Source organism: Dendrobates tinctorius, unplaced genomic scaffold (assembly GCF_039654945.1).
Source record: "Dendrobates tinctorius isolate UK_male_01 unplaced genomic scaffold, ASM3965494v1 ptg000223l, whole genome shotgun sequence".
Lineage (NCBI taxonomy): Eukaryota > Metazoa > Chordata > Amphibia > Anura > Dendrobatidae > Dendrobates > Dendrobates tinctorius.
The window spans coordinates 7,692,218-7,702,810 of record NW_027361890.1 but is presented as its reverse complement, the minus strand read 5'-3'; the positions used below and the strand labels follow the sequence as shown (position 1 = coordinate 7,702,810).

Below are 10,593 nucleotides of genomic sequence, written 5' to 3'. Positions count from 1 at the left end.
CATGGTGCGGTGGTATTTGTTCCTTGTATGTGATATTATTCGGTCACTATCTGGTGGTAATATGTGGTCTGGACATGGTATAGCGGTATTTGTTCCTTGTATGTGATATTATTGGTCATTTTTTAAAAATAAATAAAAATATACTTAAATTGTATTGCATATTTTAACAAATATTTAATACGTTACAGTAGAGTAGAGCCTGGCCAAAAGTGTCTACCCGGTTATGTTGGCAGCTTAAAAAAAAATCTTTTGGCCAAAGCATGTGTGACCTAGTGACAGGAACTGTTAATGTGTGATAGGTGAGAAGTGGAGTTTTTCCAAGAGAGCGGTGGGACAGTGGACAGTTTGAGGGGTGGAGGTGGGGCTGGGTGGAGTTTCAAGGAGGCACCGAAAATTTTGCCAGTATGGGGCCCCGAAAGTCCTAGTTGCAGCCCTGGTTGTATTATTAAAGTAATCATACACGATACGACCATGTTCACACCTTCAGTATTTGATCAGTATTTTAGCTCAATATTTGTAAGCCAAAATCATGAGTGGGTGATAAATGCAAAAATGGTGCACGTGTTTCTATTATACTTTTCCTTTGGTTTTGGCTTACAAATGTAAAATACTGAATGTGTGCACGTGGCATAAGAATTTGCATACAGCATTGCTGGCCATTAAATTAAAAAAAAAAAAAAATCATTTTTTAATCCAATAAGAACCGAAGACGGGCATCTCTGAAGCAAATGGAAAAGTGTTTTAATTAATACTGATTTGGCGTCAAACGCCAGTCACACGGTAATACAAAAATTAAATATAAAATCACCAGTACATATTGAATACTGTAAGGTCATAGATAAACAATTACTATTCACAGTATCGAATACATTAAAAAAATAAAATGGTAAGTAAACAATGTTTAGAAGGAACTCCATGAGAATGAGTCACCCCTCCTACCCATCAAACACTTGATAGCTAAATGGCAATGTGTGATAAGGATGCTGAGCATGTCAAGAGAAGGCTCGTGCAAGTGACCCTCTCCCAGCGTCAAAGTTGTTACATTGCCAGATGAGCCATTATCAATAAAGTGCAGAGGGGGGTAGCAGCATATTTGAAGAACACTATGCTGTAAGGCTATGTGCACACATTGCGGATTCCATTGCAGATTTTTCCGCATGGAATTTGCTAAATCCGCAGGTAAAAAATGACGTGCGTTTTATCTGCAGATTTAGGGCAGATTGTGTGGATTTCGCCTGTGTTTTTTACACTGGCAGATTCCTAGAATGGAGCAGGAAAAAAAAAAAAAAAAAAAAAAAAAAAAAAAAAAAAAAGCTGCGGAATCCGCACAAAGAATTGACATGCTACGGAAACGAACCTGCAGATTTTTCCGCAGCATGTGCACAGCGTTCTTTATTTTACATAGGATGGTACTGTACAACGCAGGATCCACAGGGCCAAATCCGCTGAGGATCTGCAGCAGAATCCAGAACGTGTGCACAGGGCCTAAAGGTTCAAATAACATGCCCACCCCACCTACAGTGTTCCAAGGTGCCAATGCTCAATTATATGTCCCAGCTGCAGAAAAAGCAGTTGGGGATTCAATATGTAATGTAAACATTAAGTACTTTAAAGTCCATAAAAAAGGTGAAAAAAAAAATTAAGATTAGATTATGACCTGCCATTTCATCTCTTTGCAAAGAGCCCCCACAAAAAGGATGAGGGTTTGTGCATTCTTTGCAGATAGTAAAGAGTCAGTTCTATCCTGGCTTGGCCTGTCATCGAGGTAATCAAAGGAAAAAAAAAAAAAATTTAAGGAGTAGAAGCAAATGAGTTGGTGCTTCCATTGTCTTCATCCCGGGAAGGAGATTCCATATGCTGGCCAGAAGAAAGTCTCTCAGCTCTCAATAAATTATTATATTCCTTGGTGGCTACCATTGCTAGCATATACAATGGGCTGTTGTTTTTAATGTCTTCAAAGTCTGAAGAAGAGAATGATTCAACACTGACTGCTGAATTGCAGCGTCTTTTCTTCGTGGGCTGTGAAGGTGTGAGTAGTTGTAGAGATGAACCCTCAGCTGAGACTTCATGATTCACTGTAGCGACAGCATGAATGGGATGTCCAATTGGGTAGATTAGAGTGGGCACAACCAGCATACCAGGTATGGTATGGTGCTCCATCGGTGAGAACTCAATTGGGTTATGCTGAATTGTAGGGGACGTTTTTGAGTTCTTGTTTGCATTCCGAGACAGCGTGTACAGGCTTGGGTCAACACCATCCCTGCGCAGCATGTCCGGCAAGATGCGCCTCCTAGCATTTATGAACCAGTTGCAAATCTACAAGTGGAAAGAAAAAAAAAAAAAAAAAAAAAAAGGGATCAGCTTACACTTACATAATCAAGCAATTATATTATTACAGAGGGTGTACAAGATATAGGAAGCACTGCTAAGCATTTTGCCTGGTATTGCACTAAGATATAGGAAGCACTGCTAAGCATTTTGCCTGGTATTGCACTAAGATATAGGAAGCACTGCTAAGCATTTTGCCTGGTATTGCACTAAGATATAGGAAGCACTGCTAAGCATTTTGCCTGGTATTGCACGGATATAGGAAGCACTGCTAAGCATTTTGCCTGGTATTGCACTAAGATATAGGAAGCACTGCTAAGCATTTTGCCTGGTATTGCACCAAGATATAGGAAGCACTGCTAAGCATTTTGCCTGGTATTGCACTAAGATATAGGAAGCACTGCTAAGCATTTTGCCTGGTATTGCACCAAGATATAGGAAGCACTGCTAAGCATTTTGCCTGGTATTGCACGGATATAGGAAGCACTGCTAAGCATTTTGCCTGGTATTGCACTGATATAGGAAGCACTGCTAAGACTTTGCCTGGTATTGCAGACTAACCCCATTTAAAGGCCACGCTGCAATACCAGATAGCAAAGTCAAGAGAGGGGGCAAATGTTTTGTCTTAAAAATTTTTTTTTTTTTTTGCAAGAAGTACAAAAGCATTGGCAGGTTCCAGAAAACCAATTTTTGATACCCCCACCACTATTGTCATTATTATCCAACCACCCTAAAAACTGGCTTCAAAGGAGAACCCACTATCTTAGTGGCTATTCATATACAACAAATTGTTATGGGTCATACCTGGCCCACGGAGAGGTCAGTCTGCTTGCAGAAATCTGTTTTATCGTCATCTGTTGGATACGGGTTGTGCCTGTGCTTGTGCAACCACTCGCGTAGGACAGCCACAGACGCCTTTGGCAGATTTCCTCTGCGCTTCCTCTTTACCCCGGCAACTTCAGGCGCCACCTCCTTGCTGTCATTCTCACTGTGATTCGGGGCACACTTCTTCGTGGCTATCATTTCTCCTGTGGTAAGAAACATTGGGTCAAACAATGCAGAGATATACACAGCATGAAAAATGTATGCTTTATATAGTGTAGAAATGGCAGTCATGAACAATCTACCAGGACTGAAAGACACAACTGCACTAGAGGAGCCCAGTTAATTCCCAAAAATGGCCTTTTCCATAGATTGGTAAAGGGCTACATTTACACATAATGGTCATCCAACTTAGCATTGTCTATGTATCCTGGGAAGAAGCCACCTTGTTTCATTAACACATTCCTCTTCTAACCTCTCTTCATTGGTAGACCCCCTCCCCCATTCCAAATAGGGATGATAGCTACTTGGAAGAGTTTATTCTAGGTTGCTTAGGCTGGACATGAGTCCACTGTCCAAATATGATGAACAAGAGACTTACTTCAATCAAAGACATATGACGTATTTAAAGGATACACCATAAATATTTGATAGATATGGGTCCTAAATGGCAATATCATGTGCATAAGCCATAAAACATGGGAGGAAATAAAAAAAAAAAAATAGAAGTATGTAAACTATTGATCTCATGGGACTAAGTAGCTATAGACCGACACTTATTGGTCGACTGTCACAGTATGGTGGCTGGCCATACAAAAATATTGAAAACCATTGGCTTGACTGACAGCTATCTTCCTTCTCCCTCAGACTACTCCCTCAGACTCCTAGACAGCAACTCAGCTGAGTATTCCTGTATTCCCCATGGGGAGAGTGGATTAAGCCGCAGCCAGAATTACCAGAAATCAGAATGGATCCAGCAGCTATCCATTGACAAACAAGTTGTCCAGACTGAACATAACGGATTGATGCTGGATCTGTTGTAACGGATGATTACACAGCCTAAGTTCACATGTCCGGGGTAATCAGTTTGGAACGGATCCAGCTGCAATCAGTTATCTCGGCAAGAGAAAAAAAAAAAAAAAGTTGTGCAAACAGCTTAAAAAAAAAAAGGAGAGAACCCCAAATAAACCCTCACTAGAAGACCATAAAATCATAACATTTAGCCTTCATTTCTGTTAATTAAAGGGTATACAATGTTTTGTCCCTAATCAGTTTGCAGTTATTTTATGCATTATTCCTGCTGATTTATACTTCTTAGACCTGGATCACACTTCCGTTTTTTCAAATCCGTCAAAAAACGGATCCACCATTTTTTTGGAGGATCTGTTTTTTTGTCCCATAGACTTCCATTAGCGTTACCGCGGATCCGTCAAAAAACATCCGTTTTTTAGGATCAGTTTGCCGCAAAAAAATGGAAACTGATCCGTTTGGCGGACACAAAAAACGGATGTGTGAAACAGGCCTAAAGTGTATAGCACCCAGTATGCTAATACATATTGGCAGAGTAGGACAACAATTTTAGCACCAGAATGCCCCCCCCCAACGTGTTTCACCACACTAGCGGCATCATCAGTGGGTGGGACATAGGCATACAAGGCATACCGGGTGCTATACACCTTATAAATATAAATCAGCAGGAATACTGCATAATAAAACTGTAGACTGTTGAGACGGAATAGGGATAAAATGTTTTATAACCTTTATATACACTTTATTTTAATTAACAGAAATATATTAGGCATCTTAGTCAATAAGAAGCTAAATTGGAGTGCCCAGTGTCAGGCAGCTGCCACCAACGCAAATAGGGTCATGGGATGCATTAGAAGAGGTCTGGGGACAAGAGATGAAAACATAATTCTCCCTCTGTACAAATCATTTATCCCATTCATGGAGCCGGGGTCCATATTATCCCCACAAGTCCCTATCATGGACTGATCCTATCATGACTGGTAGGGATAATATGGACCCCGGCTCCATGGGATAAAGGACGACTAACACCAACCGAAAATGGGTGAGATTGTTCCTTTTATCTTTTTTTGAACTGCTTATTTGGACAGTTTTAGAGAGTTCCACATGAGATAGAAATTTGGGCTGAATCTCCTTTTTGAAGAAATCATTGAAACAGAATGTCTTCCCATACAGGGAGTTGATGGTTTTGTAAAAAATATCCTTGACAGGGATGTAAACTAGTTTTTTATAGTATTGTTTATGTATGTATTTTTGTGCACCGGTGTATTTGTTCAATTTGGATAATGGTGAAATCCGGTTTTTATGAAAAACTAATGATTAAAAGTTAAGTTTTAGACTACCACTTTTGCTATATTTTCCTAATCTCTGTGATGTGGTGGAAGGAGATTGTTGTTGCTTCTCTAGCTATATACTACTAAAAAAAAAAAAAAAAAAAAGAAAAGTTGTGTATGCATAACTAACAGGTGATTACTGGACATGTGAACAGAGACTTGTTCCTCTTGGCAGATTTGTTACAGAATGAAAAACTGTCCATTTATTTGAATAGATCTTGTAAAAACCCTTTGGCTTCCCTTTCATATAAACAGCACACACGGATTTCTAGTTGTAGAAACTTCTGCAACAAATCTGTCATTTGGACCAAAAGATAGAATACAGTACTGAACATAATCAATGCACGGAGAAAAAAAAAAACAAAAAAAACCATCAGCATGAAGATCTGTTCACTGCCACAGTATAGACATCGAATAAAAACCAAAATAAATAATCCAAAAACGGTGAGGAGCCAGAGGATGACTGTTCTCTGCATACAATAGGCTGAAGACCCCCAGCCTGTCTGGTCAAATGCAAAGAATGAAGTCTTCTCCCTCCAAAACAAGCCGAATAGAGCAAGGACCTTCCCACAAACCCAGACCAAATGGATGTCCCCCCTTTCCAAAAAGATGGGGGAGGAGGGCTGAGGACGTGAGCAGGGCATGTGGACACAGGATCCGGCCATTTACCTGCTACAGATGTGACACCAGTGCCAGAGAGGCGCAGCAGCAGCGCTCCCAGAACGGACACGTGATTTAAAGGGACTAAACAAACCGCTCAAGAGTCAAAATCGGCACATGGGAACAAAGACCCGATCAGCACATGGCATGGCCAGCACTAGGGAGCCCAGACAGTCCATCACCCATTCCTCTATACTCACTGAGCAGGGCCAAGCTGCACTATGTGGGGAGCGGGATCCCCCGCGAAAAACGGAGCCTTCAAAGTCAACTTTTCCTCACTGACAGACTGTTTCTTTGTTTCAAAGAGAAACAGGAACTTGTAGAGTCTCCCCTCCCTCCAGCTGTCACTTCAGACTCTCCAATAAAGCACAGCCCCCGATCTGCGGGCGCAGGTAGGGAGACATCACAGGCTGCAAAGTTTCTTGTGTGGTCTTTGTTCAGCCGATCGGCCAGGTCCGGACCTAGCACACACACAAGAAACACTTGCCGGCACCGTGCTGATCCCAGGCTGTCTGCGGAGGAGCAGATCGCAATCCATTGCCCCCCATCAGAGTGGGGATCACCGACAACATGACAGCAGTCTAACAGCGAGCAAAGGCCCAGCCTCCCCGAACCGCTCAGAAACATTCCCACACGTGTTTATCCCACCACAGCACAGCACTGGTACCAGCTCACTATCACAGTGGACTTACCAGATGAGATGGGTAGCAGCTGCTCAGGCTCGCTGGGTTCTTGCAGCATTGATCCTGGAAGACCTTAGTCCTGGTGGGCTGTAGTCTTGGCTCAGGTGAGATCAGTGGCAAATTGGGGACAATGAGATGGGTAGCAGATGCTCAGGCTCGCTGGGTTCTTGGAGAATTGATCCTGGAAGACCTTAGTCCTGGTGGTCTGTAGTCTTGGCTCAGGTGAGATCAGTCGCAAATTTGGGACAGCTCTGCAATCCCAGTGCGATAGGTGACAGCTTTATCCCCTGACCCTCCAGGTTCTGGGCGGGGTAGTGTTTGAATCCGGCGCTGTGATTGGCTGGCGCTCTGGGGGGCTCATGGCGTCAACTTTCTTGTCACTTCTTATCTTGGAATCCTTTATCTATTCTTATGCAATGAATCTTAGTTTCAATGCATTTGAATGCACTTGTTCCCCCGCTGTGCCTCCCGTGTTATAATGCAAACATGGTCAGGGCAACTTCTCAGCGCTGGTGTGTGGAGAGTGAGGAGCAGGAATTCCCGCCACTCCTGATCCGCTGCCCTTCATGCCTGTGACACGTCCTGTGTGTGGCACCCATGAGCCAGGAAGAGATGACATGCCGCCAGTCTCTGTCATGGACACAGTGTTGCAGCAAATATGGGCTGTCTCCCGTCATAGATACATTCACTGACACCAAACCCTCCTCACAAGTCGTCACCTCCACTTTGGGTGTCATATGAGGAGATTTTTGACATTTTTTCCTCATTTTTTTTCCCTCAAAATTTGAAAAACTATAGAAGGGGTAAAAAGTGCCTGACATTTTTTTTTAAACATGTATTTTGAAGTAAACCTCTCCAAAAATTCATCTCAATCTCCTCAGATAAAAATGTCCCCCTAAAAAGACTGTTTCTTGAAGCAACTCACCAGTGTGAACACAGCCTAAGAAATAGATGTGTGTCCAAGAGTAGGTATCAAAAAATTGTTCCGGAAAAGTGTGAGGATTTTTTTTCACACTTATCATCCATATACAGTCCATTTTGTACTATGTTGTAGTGTTTCCTTTATTTTTTTAGCAGTATACTTGCTACTCCCGAAATGTCTCCATTACACTTTGCCAGGGATCTAGTATTTTCTCTGGTTATCACCAGTTACAAATACAAATGATACACTACATTGATTTCATTAGGCACGTATCTACAGCAACACGGATTTTTTGTGATGTTAGCCATTTTGAAAAAAAAAGAAAATGTAGGACAGCCTTCAATTAGCTGATGCAAACTTCAGTGATGTGATATTGTGGATTCAGAAAGTCTCTTTTCATTATTTTGCACAATCTATAATATAATGCTGTAAGCGTCACTCTGTCCGAAGCCTTTATAGACTGCGCAAGCGGGACGCGCCTGCGCAGTCTGGCTCCAGACAGAATGAGGCAGCGCGGTGAGGAGTGTGTATGGCGTCGGAGATGGTGGTACGCATGCACACTGCATACCGCTATGTCTGGCGCCACACTTACATACTTACCTGACCAAGTGGAGCGTTGCCGCGGCGCTTCTCTTCGGCCGGAGACCGGGGCAGGAGTGCGTCTGGAATCTCGCATGCGCATCGCGTGATCGGCGCCATTTTACTAAAGACACATTTGCAGTGTGTCTTCAGCAATATGGCGCCGGACAGCGCTATGGGCATGCGCATACTTCGGCGCCAGATTCCTCCCCCGGCCTCCAGCAGAACGTGACAGGCAGCGCTGGAGCACAGGAAGGAAGGCGAGTATAAGGCCGTGGTCACACTGGCGAGGAATACGGCCGAGTGAGAGGCGCTAAAAGCACACATTACACACGGACCAATGATTCTCTATGGGGTCCCTCGCACCAGCCGTATATTTCTCATCCGTAGTCTACAGTCCGTGCCACTCGCAGCATGCTGCGATTGTCAGCGTACTACGGCCGTAGTACGCCAATGCAAGTCTATGGGTGCGCTAAAAATACGGATTACACACGGACCACACATGTGACTTGCGAGAAATACGCACCCGGTGTCTTTTAGAAAAGCCGGCAATTCAGTGCGCTATACAGTAAACTCACACTGACAGGTTTAATAAAGAAACGAATGAATAGAGATATACACATAGAATACATATATATATATATATATATGCATTCTATGTGTCTAGATCTATTCTTTCATTTCTTTATTAAAACTGTCATAGGGCTCCATTATATGTCCATTTTGCAAGCCTGCGAGAAAATCTCACCATACGGATTACATACGGATGCTGACATGCGCAAAATACGCGACCACACCTTGATTACGGATGACATACGGAGCACTGTTTAGGGGCCATTCATCCGTATTATGCATGTAAAATACTGACCGTATTTTGCGTCGGTTAGTGTGACCCCGGCCTAAATGTTTTTGTTTTTTTGTATGTGTGTAGTTTAATAGGGGTGAGGGGACTATGCATACCAGGATAGGAGGGTGAGGGTACCATGCATACCAGGATAGGGGGGTGAGGGGACCATGCATACCAGGAAAGGGGGGTGAGGGGACCATGCATACCAGGATAGGGGGGTGAGGGGACCATGCATACCACGAAAGGGGGGTGAGGGGACCACGCATACCACGAAAGGGGGGTGAGGGGACCACGCATACCATGAAAGGGGGGTGAGGAGACCACGCATACCATGAAAGGGGGGTGAGGGGACCACGCATACCATGAAAGGGGGGTGAGGGGACCACGCATACCACAAAAGGGGGGTGAGGGGACCACGCATACCACAAAAGGGGGGTGAGGGGACCACGCATACCACAAAAGGGGGGTGAGGGGACCACGCATACCAGGAAAGGAGGGTGAGGGGACCACGCGTACCATGAAAGGAGGGTGAGGGGACCACGCGTACCATGAAAGGAGGGTAAGGGGACCACGCACACCACGACAGGAGAGTGAGGGGACCACGAAAGGGGGGTGACGGGACCACGCATATCATGAAAGAGGGGTGAGGGGACCACGCATACCACGAAAGGGGGGTGAGGGGACCAGCATACCACAAAAGGGGGGTGAGGGGACCATGCATACCACGAAAGGGGGGTGAGGGGACCAGCATACCACAAAAGGGGGGTGAGGGGACCACGCATACCAGGAAAGGAGGGTGAGGGGACCACGCGTACCATGAAAGGAGGGTGAGGGGACCACGCACACCACAACAGGGGAGTGAGGGGACCACGAAAGGGGGGTGACGGGACCACGCATATCATGAAAGAGGGGTGAGGGGACCACGCGTACCACGAAAGGGGGGGTGAGGGCACCACGTGTTTACTACAAAGAGGGGGCGTGAGGGGACCACGCATACCACAAAAGGGGAGTGAGGGGATCACGCATACTACGAAAGGGAGGTGAGGGGGCCATACGTACCACAAAAGGGGGGTGAGGGGACCACGCATACCACAAAAGGGGGTGAGGGGACCACGCATACCACGAGAGGGGAGTGAGGGGACCACGCATATCATGAAAGGAGGGTGAAGGGACCATGCATACCACGAAAGGGGAGTGAGGGGGCCATGCATACCACGAAAGGGGAGTGAGGGTACCATGCATACCACGAAAGGAGGGTGAGGGGACCATGCATACCAGGATAGGGGGGTGAGGGGACCATGCATACCAGGATAGGGGGGTGAGGGGACCATGCATACCACGAAAGGGGGGTGAGGGGACCACGCATACCACGAAAGGGGGGTGAGGGGACCA

The 10,593-nt window shown here is 45.0% G+C and overlaps 1 protein-coding gene across 1 annotated transcript; it reads right to left on the bottom strand.

Annotated features, from left to right (window-relative positions):
• Positions 1–1,791: 1,791 nt before the first annotated feature.
• Positions 1,792–7,146, bottom strand: TGIF2 (TGFB induced factor homeobox 2). The gene is made up of 3 exons (XM_073555227.1): positions 6,863–7,146; positions 3,133–3,356; positions 1,792–2,316 (listed from the first exon to the last, which is right to left on the bottom strand). The coding sequence occupies exons 1-3, from the start codon at positions 6,909–6,911 to the stop codon at positions 1,792–1,794; spliced, it is 798 nt and encodes a 265-aa protein (XP_073411328.1). The 5' UTR covers positions 6,912–7,146.
• Between the last annotated feature and the right edge of the window lie 3,447 nt (positions 7,147–10,593).

Coding starts and splice junctions, on each gene's coding strand:
- TGIF2 (XM_073555227.1), bottom strand. CDS start 6,911: ATGCTGCAAGAACCCAGCGAGCCTGAGCAGCTGCTACCCATCTCATCT. Junction 3,357..6,862: donor GCTGCTACCCATCTCATCTG/GTAAGTCCACTG, acceptor TTCTTACCACAG/GAGAAATGATAGCCACGAAG. Junction 2,317..3,132: donor CTGACCTCTCCGTGGGCCAG/GTATGACCCATA, acceptor TTCCACTTGTAG/ATTTGCAACTGGTTCATAAA.